The following is a 24217-nucleotide window of genomic DNA, read 5'->3' as shown; positions in this document are numbered from 1 at the left end:
GCTAAAGCTGAAACTCCAGTACTTTGGCCACCTCATGCGAAGAGTTGACTCATTGGAAAAGACTCTGATGCTGGGAGGGATTGGGGTCAGGAGGAGAAGGGGATGACAGAGGATGAGATGGCTGGATGGCATCACTGACTTGATGGACATGAGTTTGAGTGAACTCCAGGAGATGGTGATGGACAGGGAGGCCTGGTAGGCTGCAGTCCATGGGGTCACTAAGAGTCGGACACGACTGAGTGACATCACTTTCACTTTTCACTTTCATGCATTGGAGAAGGAAATGGCAACACACTCCAGTGTTCTTGCCTGAAGAATCCCAGGGATGGTGGAGCCTGGTGGGCTGCCGTCTATGGGGTCACACAGGGTCAGACACGACTGAAGTGACTTAGCAGCAACAGTAACCCTATGGGCTTCCCCAGTGGCTCAGCGGTAAAGAATCTGCCTGCAATGCAGGAGCCGCAGGAGACGTGGGGTTCTATCCCTGGGTGAGGAAGATCCCCTGGAGGAGGAAATGGCAATCCACTCCAGTATTCTTGCCTAGAAAAGTCCATGGACAGAGAAGCCTGGCAGGCTACAGTCCACGTGTTTATAAAGAGCCAGACACAACTGACTGACTGAGCACACACACAGCGTGCACAGTAACTCTACATATTTAAGAAGCTGGTGGAGTGGTTTTCAAAGCTTCTGCACCATTTAACATTTCCACTCGCAGTGTTTAAGTTTCTCCACAGGCGTTCATTGCCTGGTGGTCCAGCGGTTAAGAATCCACCTGCCAATGCAGGGGACACATTCTATCCCTGGTCCAGGAAGATTCTACCTGCCTCAGGGCAACTAAGCCTGTATGCCACAGCTGTGGAGCCCCCGAGCCACAACTACTGAAGCCCACGCGCCCTAGAGTGTGTGCTCCGCAACAAGAGAAGGCATGGCAATGAGAAGCCCACGCACCTAACTAGAGAGTAGCCCCCACTTGCTGCAACCATAGAAGACCCATGAGCAGCAATGAAGACCCGGTGCAGACAAAAATAAACACACAAATAAAATTTAAAAAATAAGTTTCTTCACACCTTTGCTAGTACTTTGTTACTGATTGGAATCATCTTAGCAGGTATGAAATGGTATCTCACTGTTTTTGTTTTTAACTTATTTTGTATCGGGGTATATAGCTGATTAACAATGTGATAGTTTCAGGTGACAGAGAAGGGGACCCAGCCATACATATACACGTATCCCTCACTGTGGTTTTGATTTGCATTTCCGCAAGGATTAGTGACATCAAGCATATTTTCATGGATTTATTGGCTATCTGCATATATACTTTGGAAAAATGTCTATTCAGATCCTTTGGTCATTTTTATTTGGGTTACTTGTTTTTTATTGTTGAGTTTTGAGAGTTCTTTTTCTGATATAGATACAAAGCCTTTATCAGATGTGTGATTTGCAAATATTTTTCCCAGTTGTAACTTGTCTTTTCATCCTTGAACAGGGTTTTTCAAATATTTACTTGAGTGAGAAAAAAATGAATACTGTCCAAATTTGTGAAATAGTAAGCACTCATATGGTGTCACATAAATAATTCAATAGTTATATGTCCAACCTGCTTTAATGAACTCTGAACTTGTCTTTGCATTTGGTAGTATCTACTGTTGTAATTAGAGGCTTCCTGTGGCTCGGTGGTAAAGAATCCACCTGCCAATGTAGGAGATGTGGGTTCAATCCCTGGGTTAGGAAGATTCCCTGGAGAAGGAAGTGGCAACTCGCTTCAGTATTCTTGCCCGGGAAATCCCATGGACAGAGGAGCCTGACAGGCTATAGTCCAGAGGGTCACAAAGAGTCGGATACAAGTTAGCAATTTAACCACTACCACAACAAACTGTTATAATTAGGGTATGAGAGGGTCTTTAACCAGCTATTATTCTTCTCTAGACCAAAGTCCCCTGTGCCATCTTACTCTTCAGTTCCTGTGCAGGCATTTTCTTCATAGTTGGTCCAAGGGTAAACATCAGCCACACCTGGCTTAATTTTGCCACACACTCCCAGTGACTGAGGTGAATGAAACTAACAAGTGAGAACCCTCTCTCCAGCATGTTCTTTTTAAGCAGAGATGGCTGTTGGCAGGTGCCTTCTTTAGGGTCTGATTCGTCTTTACTGGTAAGTGAAGGTGAGCATCTGTTCACTTAAGCTTGACCCTGGGCTCTGATGAGGAAAAGATCATCATCATGAAAAGAATGAATATACACCTTGCCAAGGCTATTAACACTGTGAAATGTACAGATTACTCAGGAAATGTAAACTGTCTTCCCTGTTGGCAGACGGCCTTGTCAACCTAAGCGATCTCTGTTCAAACACATTCCTTTTGACAACAGGAGTCGTTAATAAATTTCCAGGTATGACCCTCATTGGAAGGGCTAGGTCCGAGTTACTCTTCAGCTAGGACATTATATATTCAACCATTGACAAATATTTATCATGCTCGCGCTCTGTGGAAATCAGGGGAAATAAATTTAGAAATTGAGAGGAAGCCTGGAAGTGAGCAGGGTGACGGGGATTTGCCAACGGTTTAGGCCACAGGACTTATCTGAAACTCCCTCCTGAGGGGGAGAGGTTCAATACAACCAGCTCATTCTTTTTTGAGGATTGAAAATGTGGTTGGGTAAGGGTGGGAGGGATGTTCATTGATTTTTATCTAAGAAAAAGCCCTGCAGGTATCAAGGCCTCAGTGTGTACGTTTAGGGAATGTGGCCCCAGATGGATGAGAACTGCCTCATAAGAGTGTCCCCATGTAAAGTAATTAACCTCCAATTAAAATAAATAAATTTATATTAAAAAAAAAAAGTGTCCCCAGAGGGATGAAGGAAGGATTGCTACTGGCAGGAGGGTGGGATCTCGGACCTCTCAGAAAACGGCCTCACACGTGGCTTGGGGAGTCTGGGTGGGCCCGGGAAGTGGCCCCCACCTCAAAGACTTCTGTGACACTGCAGAGCCCACCTTCCCTGAAATGTAACACCCTGAATGGGTTGCCAGACAGATTCTAATAGATTCTGATCCTGCTTCCTGAAAGGGATCCTAGATCGCCAAGCTGGGTCCCTGATAGGAAAGGTCAGGAGTGCAGAGCCTGAGAACGAAAAGCCAACATGACCAGAGGCTGGGGAGTGGCTCCAACTGGAACAGGAAGGGGGGTCACCTGCAGTGACCATGCCCATTCTTTCATGTCCCTCCCACCCCTGTCAGCTCCTTCCTCAGCTGGAAGTTCACACAGTTGCCTTCTGGCTGGAGGGACCTCTGCTGCCCAGCAACACCACAGTTGCCATGGGAACCATGACCTAGACAGTACGTGACAGAGGAGGAAAAAGACTATTTCATACTATCATCAGGCCCAGTCTTCTTTGTTAGCTGAGAATTCCTTGCCCTGTTCCCAGGGGTAGAACTGAAGAGAGTGGCAATTTCTCTGGCGTCCAGAGGACCTTGTGGTTCCAGGCCCAGCTTTAGGACCACTTGCTTCCAGATGCTGCCGCAGTGCATCTGGGTCACCCATGAAGTGAGAGAACAGCCCTGTCCCCTCCAGAAGGAAGGGGCTGCTGGACTAGGGCTGCCGGAAGCTCTGCCTCCAGCAGAGGGCAGAGCTGTCTGGAGAAGCGAGAACAAACAGACCCGTGCCGGGCAGCCGATCTCCTGTGGTCTCAGAGCAGATTCGATGCCCGACCATACAAGGACGGGAGCACAGAGCGGGGCAAATGTCTGTTCCCACTCCAGGCAAAGCCCAAACCCCTACAGTACTGACCAGGCCTGAGCTCCTGGTTCCACCCCCAATGCGCCCAGAGACCAAAGCCTTCAAGTCTCTGAAACTTGCTTTCTCTAACAGCCAAGGGAGGATTTGAGTAACCGAGGCCCTCTCGGGCCCTGCACCTGCTGTGCAGAGGCTGAGTGGCGGTACCCTGCAGACCGGCCTTGAGTGAAGACTAGTAGCCTCTCCCGCAAAGGTGACACAGAGGTCTGGAAGGTCTAGGGGGGAGTAGGTGGGGGGCATCAGGGACCTGGGAGAGGGCGCTGATCAGCAAACGTGCCCAAAATCGTTCCCTTTCTGTCTCCCTGGCTGTTACTCATGGTCCAGGGTGGGCATCTTGGCCCCTGGTTCACTAGCTGGCCGTGGGGTCTTTTCACTCGTCTATTCACCGGCCTGCCCTCTGTAAAGTCCCAAGCAACCCTGAAGCCTCAGTGTAAGATCATCATTCCTGAGGCCCCAGTCTCCCCCATCAAATATGGACCCCAGGGCAGGACTAGATGCGGGGCACAGCAAGCCGTTGCCCAACGCACCTTTGACTAGAGGCAATGGGAAAGGGACAGGGGAGGACCCGGCAGCCATGGCCAGGGGTCTAAGCAAGGGCCATTTCCACATGCTCCCAGTGCCCCCTGGCAGGGTTTGGCTAGGGAGCAAAGAAGGGCCTCTTCCTCCAGGTGGCTGCAGCCCTGCGAAAACTGCACAACCTGACAAGCAGAACACCAGCTGGATTTAATCCTACCAGGCACTTCTGGGCAGTGCACAAGCTGGGCTGCAGCCCTCAGTATGAGTCATCGCCATCTTTGCTGGTTGTTCTTGGCATAAGGAGCCATCTCCTCTTGATTTCATCTTAAGAATTTTAGGATGAAAAAGGCAGGAATGCCTTCTTACTGAGTTCTCTACCAGACCCCTAGTTTGCTCAGACTAGATCCAAGTACCTGTAAGTTTGCCTCTCAATGGATGGGGAAACCACTGAAGGCCAGAACAGAAGGGCTCTTAGAGACAGCTCTTGTCCAACCTCCCTCATCGCACAGACAGGGAAACAGAAGTCCAGAGAAGGCGCATTATCATCTGATGAAAGAGGGTTAGCCTGGGTGTTTCCTAGAGTTCGATTTCGGGCACTCTCTGGACTCTAGATTCTAAGCCTGGACTACTGCTGTTCTGCCTCCTTCTCCCAACTTCACAGTGTGGGTTTTGTCCAGATTTGAGCTTCCTGATTAGTAATAGAGGGTTATCATTTTCAAAGTTTTAATAACAATAACATTATCTATCATTTACCACATGCCTATTATGTGCTAGCCTCTGTATTTCTAACTATCATAACTCCACTATTTTCATATTATGAGCAAATTAAGCCGAGGCTCAGAGAGCTTAAGTAACTGGACTGGGGGCACAGCCCCAGTCATGACCAGGTGTCACCAGCCCCAGGAGCCTGGTGAATGAGACACCTTTTGCTCAGCAGAAGTGACATGAGGCGGGGTGGAGGGGCATGCCAGGGCTTCATACCTACTCTTAGTGTGCCTACTTCACCCGTCAGCTAGCAGGGACACCTTCCCATGGACCACACATCCCCACCTCTGTCACTCAGCAGGCCCCGGGTTCCCCTCGGAGACGGCTTCCTGGGCAGAACGAGCTCCTCTCCCTCTGGCCCAGCACTGGACACACACTCCACTTGAGAGCGCCATTTCCCCACACCACAGTGTGTTCACGGGTCTGATGCTGGCCCGAAGCTTCTGGAAAGCAGGGGACGGGCCTTCCTTCTTTCCCAGATCCAGGGCTTTGCCTGGATCACACCATATGCTTGATGGGTCCTGCCATTATTGAAAGCATTTCCTCTGAATCCATGTTGGCAGCCATCTCTGTAGCCTCTGCCACCACACTGTCCAAGCTGTAATAAAAACTGCTTTTTTCTTGGACGGTGCACTTCTGTTTTTAACAACCGCGTCGATGAGGATTTAAGTGTGGGAAAAGGAATGCAGAACGAGCTGTCACAGAGCAGATGGGACTTTGCCGGGGAGCTATTTATAGGTTCAGACGCCAAAACAGAAGGGGAGACGGTGGACAGATGTGCGAACTGTCAAGTGTAAAGGAAGACTAAATAAAGAGTAAAGCCACAGGGAGGCGCTGGGGGAGAAGAAACAGGGAGGGGCTGGGGGAGATGCTGAGCAGAGGCTAACCATCCTGGGGCTTGAGTTACCCATGGGGAGGAGCTGCAAGGCTGGGAAAGCAATCCACCTGCTCCTTTGCTCAGGCTGTAAGGGCGGGGAGGCGTCTTTGCACCCATCATGAAAAGATGCTGCTGTCTCTGGGAACAGAAAACACAGGAGAAAAAGGACATGCCCTGGGCACCACCCTGATGGCAGGACAGCCCCAAGGGCCACAGGAAGACCCAGCAAGAAACCACTGTCCCCAGAAAACAACCCAGCTTCAGCTTCAGGGGCTTATAAAGTTCATCCCACCTCAGAGTTTCAGAACTCTTATCTGTGGTCTAGGAGAAAGTGGCTGCCACTTATGAGAACTGTGACACTCAGAGAGGTTAAGTGGTTCACCAAAGGTCACAGAGCTGGGAAGTAGTACCAGGATATGACCGGAAGTGAGACTGACTCAGCTCAGGCTCCCAACCTGTGTGCTGGGCCACTGGCTCTTGAGACCTTGCTATCCCATAGAAATATAATTCAAGTCACGTGTGCAATTTAAATTTTGCCCACACTCGTTAGTAATAGTAAACAGAAACAAGTGAAATTAATCTCAGTAATGGCCTATTTAACCCAACATTTTCAAAACAGCATCATTTCAACAAACTATAAATATAAAAAAATTACTGAGACGCATCACAGTCCTTTTTTTCATATGTAGTGTTCAAAATCTGGTGTGTATTTTATACTTACAGCTCATCTCTATTCTGGAGAAGGCAATGGCACCCCACTCCAGTACTCTTGCCTGGAAAATCCCATGGACGGAGGAGCCTGGTGGGCTGCAGTCCATGGGATCACTAAGAGTTGGATGTGACTGAGCGACTTCACTTTCACTTTTCACTTTCATGCATTGGAGAAGGAAATGGCAACCCACTCCAGTGTTCTTGCTTGGAGAATCCCAGGGACGGGGGAGCCTGGTGGGCTGCCGTCTATGGGGTCGCACAGAGTCGGACACGACTGAAGCGACTTAGCAGCAGCAGCAGCATCTCTATTCAGACTCCACATCTGTAGTGTTCAGTAGCCTCATGCAGCGCGAGGTTGCTGAACTAGATGGCACAGCCTTAAGCAGTGTGCTTGGCCAGGAGCAAATCTGTCCCCCAGGACATGTGTGGCAGGGCGTGGACACATCTCAGGTTGTTGGGGGGAATCCAAGGCGGGGTGAGGTGAGGGGTATCACTGACATCTAGTGTGCAGAGGCCCGTGCTTGCTCGGTTGCTAAGTCATGCCTGACTCTTTCTGACCCCATGGACTGTAGCCCACCAGGCTCCTCTGTCCATGGGATTTTCCAAAGATGTTGCTAAACTTACTAATTTAGTGCACAGGACAGCCCCACCACCACTCAAGCAAACAATGATCCAGCTCCAAATACCAAGAGTGCTGAGTTTCAGAAACCCAGCACCAGAGGGTGAACCTGCTTGTCTTCCCAGGACAACCGGCAAGAGCCAGGAGCCCTGTGGATGCCACATCTACAGCTGCCTGCACACCGCAGATGCCTGACATCAGCGCTGGGACGAAAGTGAATGCAAGACTGGAGCGTCCACCAAGACTCAGAACCCAGGACCTCAGCCTCACAGGAGTCATAATCCCGTCCCAGCCGAGTCACAGGGTATGGAATCAAGAACAAGGGATCAGGGATTCCCTGGTGGCTCAGTGGTAAAGAATCTGCCTGCCAACGCAGGAAACACAGGTTCAATCCCTGATCTGGGAAGATCCCACATGCATGCTGGGGAGCAGCTAAGCCTGGGTGCCACAACTATTGAGCCTGTGCTGTAGAGTCTGGGAGACGCAGCAAGAGAGGCCATTGCAATGAGAAGCCTCTGCACCACAGCTAGAGGGTAGCCCCTGCTCACTGCAACTCGAGAAAAAGCCCATGCAGCCCTGAAGACCCAGCACAACCAAAAATAAATTATAAAAAGACACAAGGGACCAGTCTCGAGTCAACTGACATTTCTCTCGCTTGGAGATGCTACTGAAACACCTGCTGGTAGATACTCAGCCATCTGGGCTCAGGACACGGCTTTCTTCTCGCCGGCCCTGGTGTGAGTATCCCGGAGCAGGCTTGGCCCTTGCCAGAGGAGGCCCTCAGTTCCAGGGAACAAATTCAATGAGAGGTGTGACGCTAGGGCACTTGATTTCGGCTGTAGGTCAAACTGCATCCTTCCAATCAGTCCATCGGTAGGAAAGCTGAGGTTATGATCCTTTATTCCCTCGCTGGTTCTGAAGGCAGGAGTGGAGGAAAGGGAATGGTATTTATAGAACAGCCCCCATTTCCCAAATCCTCCGCAGGCCTAGGGCTGAGTGCTGCCCTGAACGGGGAAGCGACACCAGCGCTGCTGCCTGAGGAGCATCTCTGTGGGCGCAGGGACATTCCCGAGACCTGCTGGGGGTCAGGGTCAGGGTCAGGGTCAGGGTCAGGGTTCAGTGTCCTCGGGCAAGCAGATTCACAGAGCCTTGGGTTCCTCGGCCTGTCATCTAGTTGAAGGGCCCCTCTGGCTACCATGTGGCATTTTTACTGGCCAGTAAGAAGAGTGGATTGATCTCTAGGCCCAGAGGTGGAAACAGGCCTCTGGACCCTACAAGAGGTGACCACTACAGAGAGATGATGTGGGCCTAGCACCTCACCCCTCAGAGACTCTCAGAGCTTTACCTCGGGCTCCACCCTCCCTCCAGAGGCCTGGACCCAAGGCTTCATTCATTTTCATTCATCAAGTACCTTCTGAGCAGCTACTATGTGCCAGGCACTGCTCCAGGCACCGGGGTGGTGGTGGTGGGCTTCTTTCTCCCTGGCACGGTGGCCCCCCGTGTTCCCTGCTTGTCCAGCCAGTCTTCCCCTGGGCCTGGGGTGACACAGCACAGGTTCCCAACATCAGGGGCCCCAGGAACCACAGAACCCTCTTCCTTCCTCAGCCAGTTCTGCCAACTGGCAGTCAGTCTTCCTCCTGGATACCTCTGGGCCGTGTCCCCTCCTCCCCACACTGACCATCACTGTCAGGTCCAGGCCCCACGTGCTGCCTCCTACTTGAATTCCTTCTGGTGTCGATCCCCTGGGGTCTCCCCTGTTGCAGCCTCCACACTGCCCCCGGTGGTGAGGGACTTCTGTTTAAAAGGTGCATCAGATCATGCCTCACCCCACCCAGCCCCTACCCCTAACGCCCTTCTGCCGGGGTTCCCCGTGGCCTGTAGGATAAAGGTTGAGCTGCAGGACATGGATACATGTCCCTCTGTGATCCACTCTGGCCAATGGTCTCATCTCTGCCTGTCCCCCACTCCTCACACCCTACGTTCCAGCAGATACCACATCCCTTGGACACATCCCAATATCCTGTAACTCCACACCCTGCATGTCCTGTCCTACCACCTCGTGTGTTCTGCCACCCTCATTCAAACAGGACACTTCTAGTCATCCTTCAAGATACAATTCACATGTCCTCACTCCCCAGAGGTGAGCCGTGGGGTCTTACTCACCTTCCAGGGTCAGGGGTCCTTCCTCTGAGTACAGTAAAATCCTAACCTTTTCTTAATATCATCATCTCTGTATCCCTAGGGCCTAATGGCCTTAAGTTGAATAAATGAATAATTGAATGTCTCAGGTGATTCTTTATATAGTGCATGTGATCCCTGCACCCCGAGGTAGATAGAAGTTTCCCTGAGAGCACAGCCCTATTTTCAATCCAAGAGCAGTACAGCGTTGTGTCAAGGGAGCATTGTGCTGGGGAACCAGTCTGCCTGGGTTTAAATCCTGACCCCACCACTTACTAGTGTGTGTCCAGAGCAAGATACTTAGCCTCCTTATGCCTCAGTATCCTCAGCTATGAAATAGGGATTGTACTTGTTCTGTATCTATTGCTGTGCAAAAAACTACTTACAAAATTTAGTGGCATAAAGCAACCACCTTCTTATTGTAGCTCATGATTTTGTCGGTTGGGAATTTGGGCAGGGCTCTGCTGGAAGATTCCTCTGCTCCTTCTAGCACTGACTAGGTCACCTGGTGATACTGGCTGGGGATCGGTCTGGTCCAGAGGGGCCGAGAAGCCTTTACTCATGCCTGGGCCTTGGCAGGCACAGCTAGAAGGCTAGACTCAGCCAGGCCCCCTTGGGCCTCTCTCTATGTCCATGTAGTCTCCAGGCTTCTCCAGTACAGTGGTCTCAGGGTCATCAGACTTCTTACACGGCAACTCAGGGCTCCCAGACTCCAGGCAGAAGCTGCCAGTTCTCGAAAGTGCTACACATGGAGCTGGCATAGTGTCACTTTGGCCTTATTCTGTTGCCCAGTCCGAGCGGACTCAGATTCATGGGGAGAGGCACAGCTTCCACTTCTTGATGGGAAGAGTGTCAAAAAAAGCACAGCCACCTTCAACCTGCCACGCGATTGTGTCTATATTCTAGAGCTGATGTGCAGATTAAATGAATTAAAACATATAAAGTGCTTAGGGAATGATGATTGCTCTCGACGTCCTACTTCCTTAGCATTCTCCCACTGTTCCTAGCCAAGTTCTCAGGAAATATTCCGTGTCATAACTCAGTAGAGGAGGAGTCACAGAGAGAACATTCTAGGTTGGGCTGCATAAAGGGAGCTTCTGGGACCAACCCCTGACCTATACTCAGCAAACCAGGGGTTCACCTGGAATCCCAAGATGCTGAAAACAGAGTTCTGAGGGAGCACAGGAGAGAACAGAACCAACGCAAATTCAGCACACAGTCTACAGGTGCCAAAACCCACGGGCCCCCTCTCCATGGGTTTCCCCAAACACACACGTCACAGATGAGGACACTGAGCTCAGAAAGGGCTCTGGAGCTTGCCCAGGTTCAACCAGCTAGTAAGTGACAAAGCAGACTTCACATCGGCGTCTGCCTGTGTATTGGTTCTTTCTACTACAGCCACTGCCACAGAGAAAACCGTGGAACATGCTCCGTCCCGTCTTCTCCATGACCCACAGGGCTTTGGTCCCACCCCTCAGGCTTCACCAGAAAGGACCTCACAGTCTCAAACATTATCCCGGGATGGGCTTACAGTCTTACATCATCCACCCAATTTCTCTGGGAATCTCTGCCACACCTGCTGTTCCACTCCCTGATTCCATTTCCTGTTTCTGCAAAGAAACAGCCCCCAACCACTTTTAAAGATACAGATTGTCATGTGAGAATTATAACAAACTACATATAAATATGCACAGCATATCTACACACACACACAGAACACATCATGCTTTAGTCTGCAAAATGCTCACACATACATTCCCTCCCGATGGTTCCACGAGGTTGGCAGCACCGTCCCCATTTTATAGACAAGGAAACTGAACGGTGGTGTGCTGGTAATGTTTAACAACCAGCTTTCCAGAGAAAGAAGGCCCCAGTTTTATGACATATTCCAATTTCCATGATGTAAATGCTCCCACTGCATTGATTTCAAGCACCGAGTTGGGAAGAGATGTGCAGTGTGAACTCTCACGGGCTGGAATGACCTGGCTCCAGCACCCCACCAAAACCGAGGCTCAGAGACAAGCCCGCCTGCAGACAGTCATCAAGAGGCAGAACCATTAAGAGGCCATGAACCCAGGTAATCCCACTAGCTCCTCTCCATAGCTGTCCTTATTGAAGCCACCCAACCCCTGTCTGCTACTTTCTTTCCAGCTCTGGCTCTGTGCAGTGAAAATAAAGCATTAGCACCTGGGTATACTCTTAGCTCAGGCCTCATGCTCTGAGGGTGGGCTTCCCTGATAGCTCAGTCTCAGTTGGTAAAGAATCCGCCTGCAATGCAGGAGACCCTGGTTCGATTCCTGGGTCGGGAAGATCCCCTGGAGAAGGGATAGGCTACCCACTCCAGTATTCTGGCCTGGAGAATTCCATGGACTGTATAGAGTTGGACAGACTGCAAAGAGTTGGACACAACTGAACAACATTCACATACTCGGAGGGTAGTTTCAAAGTTCTCATGTATACGCCATGATGGTCTGCTCGACACCCCGCTCTCTGTGCCCCGCCCCCAGCCCTAACTTGAAGCCCCATGCACATGAGGACCACAGGAGGCAAGAGAAGAAGCAACCTGCTCAGATGAAGGTGCTTTGAACATGGAGTTGAGAGCCTGGCTTCAGTCCCAGTTTCATCCTTGGGCACAATTCCCTCCGCTGCAAAATGGGGGCCTAGCACCTGCTTCGTAGGGTTGTGGTAAAGACACGAGGAATGGCTTCCATGAAGACCGCCTCATGCCTGGTACACAGAGAGTCTGGTACACAGTCTGGTACAAGGGAGTTTCCCCAGTAGCTGGGGCCAAAGGCTATATAAGATTTCAAGGGTAGGGTCTAGTATTGAAGAACTGAGTCTCACCTGGGGGCTTCCCAGGGCAGTCTTGAACTGCAAACAACGACTACATTAAAGAAACATCTCAAGAGGGGAAGTTCCACTGCGGCGAGTTCCCTGAAAGTTTCCACTGTGTAAACCAAGGCCGAGACAGCAAAAAGCACAACAGAATGTATGTAACAGACTTGGGACTGCCAATAAAAGCAATGCAAACTATTCACTGATTCCTAACAGATCTAGAGAAATGGTGGTGGTTTAACTGCTCAGTCGTGTCTGATTCTTTGCACTGGTGGTGGTTTAATTGCTCAGTCGTGTTTGATTCTTTGCAACCCCATGGTCTGTAGACCCCCAGACTTCTGTCCAGGCAAGAATACTGGAGTGGGTTGCCATTTCCTTCTCCAGGGCATCTTCCCAACCCAGGGATTGAATTCGCATATCCTCTGTCTCCTGCATTGCAGGCAGATCCTTGATATCCAGGGAGATGGACACACGCGCACACAAAATCATAGAAGTCACTAGTCCATTTCTACAGAACTTTCCAGAAGGTTTCACTTCTGACTGCTTCCTTAAATAGTTTGGGCAGAAAGGAAAAGTTGATGGGACAGGCATAATACTGTGGATTCCCAAGTGGCCAGCGGGGTTGCCTGGGACACTGAACATGTATTTTCCTCACCTGCGGTGAGGCTTTTTATCCTAGTACTTGGGATGTCTGGGGCCAGGCAAACCAAGACGAGCACCTTCTCTCTGTATGGGGCTTCATCTTTCCAAGGCATTTTATGTCCATTTCTTGCCTGGTGAGGTCAGGTGGCCCAGAGACATTGGGTGACATGCTTAAGGTAACACAGCAGGTTACTGGAGGAGCCAGATTAGAACCCCATTCATTGACACCCGACATGGTTCTGCATAAACTCACACTGATGCTGTTCCTCTTTCTGGTGGGAAAGCTGCCTGGAAGCGTCCAGAGCCAGGCAAATCTGTGAGGCGCTTCAGAAGTCCTCAGAGGTGGACTTCCCTGGTGGTCCAGTAGCTACGACTCTGTGCTCCCAGTGCAGGAGGCCAGAGTTCGATTCCTGGTCAGGAATCCAGAGCCCACAAGCCACAGCTGAGACCCCACGTACTGCAACTAAGGCCCGGCACAGCCAAATAAAATTTTTAAAAAGTGTCCAGAGGTAACAATCAGCTTTCCCTTTCGGGAAAGAACCCTCAAATCTGAGTTCCCCTGGAACAAGCCTGAAGAAGTCCTGAATATTGGGGGCACTCCTTCCAGAGCAAAGCTCCATACAGGGACACCATGAGAACTGCAAAGCCACTTGTAAAAAGCACTTTGCCTTGTTTCTTCCAACCCACTCAGCTACCCAAGTGATCTTTCTAAGAGTAGAATTTGGTCTCCTCTGAGCCCAGGGCTCAATAGCTGCTAGTTATGTACACACGGGAACGAATGGATGGACGGGTGCAGTAGTATGCAGCTTGCTCTGGAATCTCTGTCAGGTTTTAGGTATGTTCGAATGTTTTCTTGTTTATTCCCCACAGCAATTTCCTTGGGGGCATCTTTAACCCTATTTATGGTTGATGAAAGTGAGGCCCAGGAGTCACACCTTGCTTGAGTTCCCAGAGCCAATTAAGCAGGAGAACTGAAAGCAAATCCAGGTTTTCTGACTCCAAGACCTCTCTGTAAAGGGTGAAGGTGAGCAGAGAAGGGGAAGAGGCAATTAACTTTTCATGAGTACCGACTCCATGTGGTTTCAGTTAGTCATCACTCTGATTATGAGGTCATTTCACAGTCGAGAAAACCAAGGCTTATTGAGGTGGATGACTGAGTAGCATGGCCAAGCCCTCACAGCTGATGAACGCAAAGAGGTGGCATTTGATTTTGGATCCATTGGGTTCCAAAGCATACTCTCTGGGTCCTAGAGACTCTCTGCACAAGGTGAGGTGTGACTAACCGGTTGAGCAGTGGTGCTACCCTTTGCTAGGCTATGGGGACCACAGATGTTTCAGACAGAAGCTCTACCCTTCTGTAGATGAGTACAGCTGACTGGCTGAGAGGAGAGGGCTTCGAGCCCCCCCAGCACAGCACAGAGGCGGGGTGACACGGTGAGTGTGGAGGAGCACGGCACCAGATGGGGATGCAAGCATTAGTTGTCTTCCAGGGGCCTCGTTGTGGAGGTAACCTGGGAGAAACTGCCTCCATCAGGCAGCAGACGCATAAGAACTTCACTGTCCACCTAAGTAGTCTCAACAGCAAGTCTGCGGCCTGGGCAGGTGGTGGGCATGGGGAGGATGCCGGAGGTCAGATGAGCCTCAATGAAAGCAGGTGCCCCCTCCTCTGCTATTTCAGGACGGCCAGGACAAACCAACTCCCACTCTTTGCTGGCCAATGCCTGGCGCTCCACCCCTGTAATATCAGTACAATAACTATTCCCACTGAGATGCACGCCCTTGTGGCTGGGAGCACTACTTTATGATGGTGTTAGTCTTTCACATGTTAGTATGAATCTGTTTACTGGCTAGAGAATTTCGAGAGCAGTTTTTCATGGAAGGTGGCAGAGGGAGGCAGAAACAGCTGGAAAGGAAGGTGGGAGCCCCAGACACAAATGTTGATAATCCAAACCCATAGTTTTCTTGTGACAGGAAGCCCAGGAGGCACTGGGGCCCAATCCCTCTGGAGTCACCCCAAAAAGAGGGGTTGTAGCTATGCAGAGGCCCCTGGCTCTCTGAAGCCGCTGAGTTGGACTGTCTTCTCTCTCAGACACATCTTCTGAAGCTGCAAAGCCCCTGAAGGTGGCAGTCACTGTACACACAGGCCGAGGCCACTCTCTGGGGCCTGGTGACAGTGTGACACTTCCCTTCCCCCCACAAACCACTTCCCTCTTCTCTTGCCTCCAAGGCCACGTGGCCTGGATCTTTCTCCCCTCTCTGTCAAAACCTCCCCTGGTGTTCCATTTCCACAGAGCCAGATAAAACTCCTGGTGCCCTCAAAGTGCACACTAACATTCTAGCTCTTATGACCATCTGACTTCCATTTCTGGTTAAGTGCGCGTGGGTCCGCTCAGCATTGGCCAATGTCAGGCGCCATGTCTTACAGAGCCTTCCTAAGTGTCATTCAGCACACAGTTCATTGGATGCAAAGTCTTTGAAATGTTTAATAACACAGAGAAAGCTCATAATAAAATGTTTAAGTGAAAAAAGAAGGCTAAAAAATATGCACCACTATGATTTAAAATAAAAAATAAAAAAAAAACACAAAAAAAAACCACAAAAATCTATTAAAAAAAAAAAGAAAGAAACAAAGTCAAAGATTTACAGTAAGGTTCTCGGAGTTCAATTATCTGATGATGTATTTTTTCCTAGACCAACATCAATTCTGGAAGCTGAAAGAGGAATTACTGAAAATAGAAAGATACAAACTGCGGTTACTTTTTTTTTGCCAAAACCTGCACAGGTAATAACCAATATGAGATAAGAAGAATGAATTAACTTCTTAGAGGAGTCCTGCAAGAGCACGGTGCTGCAGGAAGTGATGGTTTTGAGGTCTGAGCTGCATGTTACTCAACCCCACAGCTAATTATAACTGCTAGAATTTATTGAGTGCTTACTACACTCAGACACTGTGACAGCTTTCCCCCATACATGACTTCATTTTGTCAGGAGACAGCACTAGGATATTATAGTTACCTCTGTTCTGACACCAAGCCCAGAGTCTGTGCTTTCCAAACCACCAAGCTATTCTCCAGCACCCACTGGGTGTCCTACAATTTAACTCAGTTCTTTATTTTCAAAAATGTAACAACATATTTTTTTTGGCTGAGCCATGCAGCATGTGAAATCTTAGTTTCCCTGACCAAACTCACACCCCTCTGCATTGAAAGTGCAGAGTCTTATCAATGGACCTCTGGGGAAGTTCCCAGTCTAACTCAATGCTGACACTATGTACCCAGAGCCAGCGTCAGATCCCACCCCACTTCAGACACTAATCACAAGTCTAGGTTGTTACCCGTGCTTGTGACCAATCACCTATGGGATCGGAAGTTCTGATGACTTGGGTTCAATTAATCTGCTAGAGTGGGTTGCAGAACTCAGGAAACCCATTTACTCACAAGATCACTGGTTTGTATTAAAAGATATAACTCAGGAACAGCCAAATGGAAGAGACACACAGGACAACGTATGCAGGAAGGGGCCAGAGCTTCTCTGCTCTCTGAGCACACCACTCTCCCCAATCTCCATTGTGTTCACAAACCAGGAAGCTCTCTGAACCCGGTCCCTTTGGATTTTTATGGAGGCTTCATTTCACAGACATGATTGATCAAATCATTGGCCATCAGAGATACTCAACCTCCAGCTCCTCTCCCTTTCCCAGAGGTTGGGAGTGGAACTGAAATTTCCAACATTCCAATCGAATGATTGGTTTCCTGGCAACCAACCCCCATCCTTAGGTACTTTTCCAAAGTCACCACATTGACATAAACTCAGGTGTGGTTGAAAGGGCTTGTTACGTGTCTCAAGTTACAGTTACGGCTCTTATTACTTAGAAAATTCTGAGGGAGCTCTGTGCCAGGAATGGGAATGAAAACCGTGTATATTTCTAATTGTAGGTCACAATATCACAGGTCCAAGGCTGAGTACTTCCTATGTGCCAGGCAGCACTGCCTCTCATCCCTACTGTGTTCACTCATCAATCCTCCAACAGCCATGCTGCAGATGTTCCCATTTTGCAGACGAGAAAATTGAAGCACAGAGATGTTAAGATACTTGTCTAATGTCAGAAGATGCCAGGGACAGAATAAAAACCTAGAACTGTCAGCTTTCCAAAGCTCATGATCTCAAAAGAGGTTTGCCTTGACAAAAGCACAAGACTCACCATGATACAATGCCCCCTGCCTGATAAAATATCAAGAGCTTGCCTTCTTCATACCAACCCTGACTTTAACATAATCATTCCTTACCTTTTTATGGACTTAATATGTTTTGGCTGAAATACAGGTGAAATCTCATTCTAAGATAATGGCTCAGTTGGTGAAAGGGTCAAACCCAAGAGCACCAAAGCAAATCTTCAGTGTGGACCTCAAAGGTAATTTGTGTGACACTCTGCCCTCCAATACATACAGATCTCTACTGCCTGGGAGGACTCATCTAGAACTGCTCCCCTCCTTGGTTTGAAAGGTCCCCCAGTCCAGTGGTGATAATCATCAGCACCAATCAGCACAACATTCACCACCGAGGTGGGCTTTGTTCCCAAGCGCAAGTGTATTTATCTCATTCAACTAGTTGGCCCCAAATCACAGGTCCAAGGGTGGGAGATCTGCTCAAAAACAAGAAGAAATCTTAACTGAGTTCAACAGGCCAGCCTTTCTAATGCCAGGGGTCAGTGTGGACTAGGGGATAGGCAAGAAGGGAAGTGGGGCTGCCCCGAAACGAGGCCAAGTGGCTCAGACTGAGTACCGGGCAGTCACTTCCTGTAGGGGCCAGACCACACCATCCACTGCTGTCTCATGATTCCGCTTCTGCAGATGGGGCCAACTGACTTTCTGTTATATATCAGCCAGGAGAAAATGCCATCACATGAAGGTGTCACTGCTGCCATCTTCAAGGCTGCAGATTAATGAAAAAGATAGCTCGTGTCCCCCAGCCAGCTAGTTAATTTCAGCCATAAAGGGGCAAGGCTGCACCTGGAGGCCGGTCAGACCTCCATCCATCCTGTGTCCTGTCCCTTCGCCTCCTATATCCCCCGAGCCAATGTCTTTTCTGCCAGTTCTCAGCCACCACCTGCCACACATACACGTCTGGCCTCTGAGTGTCCCTGATGAAGCTAAGTGGTGACACGCGTGTCACCTTGGAGCAGCACAGAGGGGAATCAGGAGTGCAATAGCTGACAACAGTTGTTCAAAACAGCCGCCACCCCTCCGTGCCAGTCACACACTGGCGGGAGGATCATACTTTCCATCCCACTGTGTCCAGTCTGGCCATTCGACCTGTTTTGGCCAATGAGATGTGGTGGGAAGTGACTTCTGCCACCTCTGAATAAATCTGCCATCTCTCTCCGTCCCCTCTGCACCCTCCCCTCCCTGGGTGCTGCTTTTTCAGCCCAGACTGCAGAGTGAAATGTTTTTGTAAAGAGTCTCAGCTGACGTGTGATGTGAGTGAGAAACACTCGCTTACTGTGAGTGCAGTGCTGTGGGTATAGAAGTCTCTGCAGGGCAGGGCTGTTTGTCACCACAGCATAGCTAGCCTGAGTGGACTGGTTCAGGATTTCGCCAAAAAACTCTTAACAAGGAACTAGAGGATGACCCGAGCACACAGAGGCACAGAGGGGGTCTGCAAAGGTCTCTCTCGTTCAAGGCCAACAGAGGCGGGCCACAGATGAGGCCGACTGCCCACATCCTGGGGGATCCCCTTGTCTCCTTCCTTCGCCTCAGTTCTGTGTGGGGAATCCCAACAAAAGGTCCCAGGTCCAGGCTCTGGGCCTTTCCCTTGCCCACTTCCTCCTCAGGCCACCCCCCACCGCAGCCACCATGGCCACAGGAGGATGCAAGAAGTTGGTGGCCCCTTCCTCCCACAGATGACTACGGTGAGGCCCCACAGGCTGGGCTGGGATATACCCAGAGCCTTGGAGCGCAGTGTGCAGGCTTAGTGTACTCCTCCTTGTGCCTTAGTCCTGACGGAGCCTTAATAACAGCAGCAATAACAACAACAGTGATAATAACAAACACACTTATTACCCTCTAGGGTGCTCTGGGTACTACCCTAAGCACTTCAGATACACTAACTCCTCCTTCCAGCCCGCTATGGCAGCAGCACCATTATCATCCCCATCTTAGAGGCCTGGAGAGGTTAGGCGAGGGGCCCAAGGTCACACAGGTGGTTAAAGGCAGAGCTCCGATTCCAACACAGGCAGTGTGGCTTCCCTGGTCTGTGCTTGACCATCATGTTAAGGAGCAGGAACCACACAGGAAGACAGCACAAAGGTGGAGCGGCGAAGCGATGTGGCAAAGAAACACGCCACCTGCTGCTTTCTTGCTGTTGTCTGGTTTCTCTAGAGGCAGACCTCAGGATTGAGGTTTGGGGAGCAGAGGAGTAAAATTAAAAAAAAAAAAGAGCAAAATGAAACACATACAAACCTATAGACGACATCTGTGCAGTCACAGGGAATGGATACGAATTGTGATATAGAAGAGTTATGTTTCACGAAGGATGTTTGGTTTGGGTTTTGATGCTCTTTTCAGCTAAGCTGAGCATACATTTTTAAAGGTTTAAAAATGGAAAATGGATTCTACCACGTGGCCCCGGGAGGAAGACATGAAATCAGAGAAGGAAGCTTCCTTCATTCTGAATGCCTTGGCGTATTCCTTGGGCTCCTACTCAAGAATGAGACACACAACCAGATGTGACATCTGGTTTCATGGATTAGACCTTGTGCGTGCTTCCCAACCAAGCTCCAAAAGCCTGGGGCAGCCAGACTGTCACTGGGGTGGGAAGACCTAGAAGTGATTACCCTGGAGATGGGGCAGGGAGGTGGGAAAAGAAGCTCAGGGGCCAAGGATTTCGGAAAGCAGAGCTTCTAGACATTCCATCCATCCAGCCCAACTCCTTTTCCTCCATGAAGGCTCCCTGGTCGGCCTGCGCTTGAAACTGTGCTCCCCCCTTCCACTTCTTGCACATGTGCTGACGTGTAACCGGCTCAGCACTACACCCCCATTTTCAGCTACTTTCCCAAAGTTGGTGTTGAAATTCAAGAGCACAATTGGCTCCTGGGTTTCTAAAGGATTGTAGATACTTGATTCCTGTAGGTACTTTGGGCAGCCAAGTCCCCAAAAGCCTGGTTACTCTCCATAAGAAGCAGGACAAAATGAGTCCATAAGCAGGAAGGCTGATGGCTGTCTTTTTCCCAGATCAAAAGTGCACCCAGGTCTGTGTAGCCACCGGGTGCCCCAAACAACCTCACTCCTTCTGTAGTTAACATGTTTGGTCTGGGGAAACTGTAACATTCTCCTTCTTCTCTGAGATCCCTACTGGATGCTGTAGGACAGCAGTCATTAAGGGTTGCTCTATAAATTAACAACCCCACACACTCCTTACCCTTTACCCAGAGAGCAGACTCTGAGCAGTTCACCAAGATCCCGGCTTTTTTTGCCTTCCCTTTCACTTTCATGCATTGGAGAAGGAAATGGCAACCCACTCCAGTATTCTTGCCTGGAGAATCCCAGGGACGGAGGAGCCTGGTGGGCTGCCGTCTATGGGGTTGCACAGAGTCAGACAGGACTGAAGCGACTTAGCAGCCGCAGCGGCAGACAGATGTCTGGACTACATATCCCAGTCTCCTTTGCAGTTGGGCGTGGCCACGTGAGGACGTTCTAACCAATGGAATGTGAGCACAAGTGTCACACCCACTTACAGGCATTGAGGTAAGACCTATCCACAAGACTCCCCTTTCCCCTTCCAGCCTACCATGTGGAAGGCATGCCATGTGGTTGGCATGGAGTCAACCACAGGAGGGCTTCTCAGGTGGCACTACTGGTAAAAGAACCTGCCTGCCAATGCAGGAGACAGAAGAGCCAAGGGTTTGATCCCTGGGTCGGGAAGATCCCCTGGAGAAGGGCATGGCAACCCACTCCAGGATTCTTGCCTGGAGAATTCCATAGACAGAGGAGCCTGGCAGGCTACAGTCCATGGGGTTGCAAAGAATCGGACAAGACTGAAGTGACTTAGCATGCATGCCTGTGCAACCACAGGAAACTGGAGGCTGCATGCTCAAGGTGGGGTCCCTGAATGAGCCTTCCCCACTGACCAGGAATCTTGTACATGATCAGGAACTAGCCACTTTTGAGTTTGAAAGTGTTGGTCGTCCAGTGGTGTCTGATTCTTTGCAACTCTGTGGACTGTAGCCCACCAAGCTCCTCTGTCCATGGAATTCTCCAAACAAGCATACTGGAGCGGGTTGCCATTTCCTGCTCGAAGAGATCTCCCCAACCCAGGGATCGAACTCAAGCTATTCCAATTTTTGTTGTTATTGCAGCAGCTGGCTAATCTTCCCGCTTACATGTTCTCCATAGCATGGCTCTCCATCAGATGATCACCTTACATCACTTACTCATTTATCGTCTCCTCTCTCAGAGCAGGGCCTGTGTTTTGTTCCCTGCTGTGTCCCTAGTGCTACAGCAGCTCCCGACACCACGCAGAGACACTTAATAACCAATTGTTAAATACACAAATGAGTAGGTGATGTTTCACCCATTCAATGTTTGCCAAGAACAGGAATCTGCCCCTGCTTTTGCTTGCTCCTCTGCCTCTGAGCTAGAAAATTAGCATATAATTAAATTAACATCCTCACTCTTCTGGATCCAGCCTGTATTCCCTTCTCTTTCACATAGTCCCAGAATCCTTCCCACAATGGTCTGCAGCTTCTGTGCTCCTGAGCTGGAGGTCCCTGTGCAGTTACAACTGTCACACTGCACAGCAAGGGCAGGGGTCTGTGTCTCTCCCACCCACCATGTCCCCCACCCTCCAACTAGACTGGGAGAGCCTTGAGGCCAGAACTCTGTTTTTTCATCTTACATCTTCCCAGTGTGGGGCACAAGTGTCTCTTAAGAAACAAGCACCCTAAAATATTGAATAAATATTTGTAAAAATATGTACCGTATGTATATAACATTTGGGCTGCCCAGGTGGCTCAATGCTAAGGAACTCGCCTGCCCATGAAAGAGACATAAGAGACATGGGTTGAGAAGATCCCGTGGAGAAGGAAATGGCCACCCTCTCCAGTATTCCTGCCTGGGAAATCCCAGGGACAGAGGAGCCTGGCAGGCTACAGTCCATGGGATTGCAAAAGAGTCCGACACGACTTAGCGACTACACAACAACAACATTTAACATTCAATTATGCAAACATTTGATTACCTTATGTATTTCTATCCTAAACACTTAAATATTTTATCTTTGTTTAACTGTTGTTACTCTGCTGCTAACCAAGAATAAAAAGCTTCCCACACTCTTGGATCCATTTATAAGGGACCTGAGCTGGTGCTCAGAATAGTCTACAGATTTCTTCAATTAAGCTTTTTGGATCTTAATACCGGAATGGCACATGAGAGGAGGGGGAAGCCCAAACACTTTCAGTTGCACACAAACCAACCCTTGACTGGGGTCCCCAAACATTTTTCCACAGAGGCCTAAGCCTGCCTCCTGGCACCCCTGGGCACACACAGGATTTTTGTTTTTCAAAGTGCTTGTCCATTTGACCCTCACAAAGGCAGTGGGATACACACAGGAAGAGACTATTCTGTCCATTTGAAAGATATGAAAATTGAGTCTCAGAGAGGTTCAGTGACTTGTCCAAGATCACAGTTTGTGTGCTGAGCTGTCACTAGGATCCAGGGCCCCAGACATTTCCCCTCTTTTCCTTCCCTTTCTTCAGCATGACCTAAACAAAAGGAAACTTCAAAGGGGCCTTGAGGAAGCAAAGCCATCGAGCTGTGACACGGGTGAGTGCGAACACGTTGACTTTGAGTGATAAACCCGAGTTCAGAACAAACTGAGCCAAACAACTTCAGCAGATGAAAGCTTCCCCCCTTCTTCTAACTTTAGAGCCTTCTGGCCTGAGGGGAGTGTCTGTGGTTACAGGGTGTAGCATCTGCTGCCGCTGTGTGGTTGGAGGCAGAATGGGAAGATGGTACTCACTCGATTTTTCTTCTTTAATGGTGTATTCGAGCACCTCGGATGAGCTCTCGTTCAGGGAAGGGAAGTGGACACAGAGCACCAGGTGCTTCAAGCTGCTGTCCCGGCGGACCAGGAACGTCTGCAATGGAGGAAGAGGGCACTCCATGAGTCAAAGATGTGGCAGGAGGTTGGAAGGACAGCTGTGAGATGGGAGTCATCTGGAAGGTTCCAGAAACCAAGAGGCAGGGTGGTGGAGTCTAGCATTCCCAAGGACAAGTAGGGGTTCTGTCCCAAGAGCCATGTGTCACCTGGCACATGTGGCATGGAGCCTTGAACCTCGGTTTCTCATTTGTGTATGGAAGTGGAGTTCAACTAAATCAAGGCAGATTCCTGTGTCCCCACCGTCTGAGACGCTGGTTTGTTGGGGGTGGGTCTGGGTCTGGAATCAGCTGAATCTGGTACAGGTAGAGGTCTGGGAACTACTTTTAGAAAAGCACAAACATAACGGCTGAATCTCAACTCACACCCTAGCGCACATGCTCTAGGGGAGGCTGAAAACAATCATAGATATTAGTCAAGTCACACTATTTTTTTTTCCCATGGAAACAAAAATAGCAAATAACTAATATACAGCTTGTGCTGTGACAGCAACTGTTAGGAATGCTTTGCATATGTTTACTTGCTTGATCCTCCCGATAACCCTGTGACATGAGTGTTGCTGTTATCCCTGCTTCACAGATGATGGAAGGTGCTCCCTGACCCTAACAGGACCTGGCTCTTGGGGCTGGTATGAAGACAGACTGAGGAAATACCTGTATGGGTTTGGGCCCCAGGACACCCTGAAGGCTGTTCCTGGCCAAAGCTTCACAGCTGATGGGGTAGAGCTGGGATTCAGCCTAGGTCACTGATACCCACGCTCTAGACCCCATGCTATGCAGCCCTTCTCTGTTCCCCACATCCCGCATGGGGGGAACTAGTCCTTTCTTCTTCTGTGGATTTACTCTAGTCGAAAATGATGCTCCTGAGCCCTGAGGACCTATTTGTGCTGTAGTAACCAAGCATTACCTGAAGTCTAAACCAGAGCCAGTGTGTTTACAGATGCCTCACTTTTACTTTGGAGAAGGCAATGGCAACCCGATCCAGTACTCTTGCCTGGAAAATCCCATGGACGGAGGAGCCTGGTAGGCTGCAGTCCATGGGGTCGAGAAGAGTCGGACACGACTGAGCGACTTCACTTTCACTTTTCACTTTCATGCATTGGAGAAGGAAATGGCAACCCACTCCAGTGTTCTTG

At 49.7% G+C, this 24217-nt stretch overlaps 1 protein-coding gene across 1 annotated transcript in view; it reads right to left on the bottom strand.

The window, feature by feature from the left end:
• RIN3 (Ras and Rab interactor 3) overlaps positions 1 to 24217 on the bottom strand; it is a 120105-nt gene that overhangs the window by 53427 nt on the left and 42461 nt on the right. The window contains exon 3 of the mRNA XM_010836202.1: positions 22945 to 23062. Within this exon, the coding sequence (XP_010834504.1) occupies positions 22945 to 23062 (118 nt within the window). The remainder of the gene's footprint in view (positions 1 to 22944; positions 23063 to 24217) is intronic.

Source organism: Bison bison, unplaced genomic scaffold (assembly GCF_000754665.1).
Source record: "Bison bison bison isolate TAMUID 2011002044 unplaced genomic scaffold, Bison_UMD1.0 scf7180017864061, whole genome shotgun sequence".
Lineage (NCBI taxonomy): Eukaryota > Metazoa > Chordata > Mammalia > Artiodactyla > Bovidae > Bison > Bison bison.
Note: the sequence above shows the minus strand (reverse complement) of the source record. Positions and strands in the feature narration are given on the sequence as shown.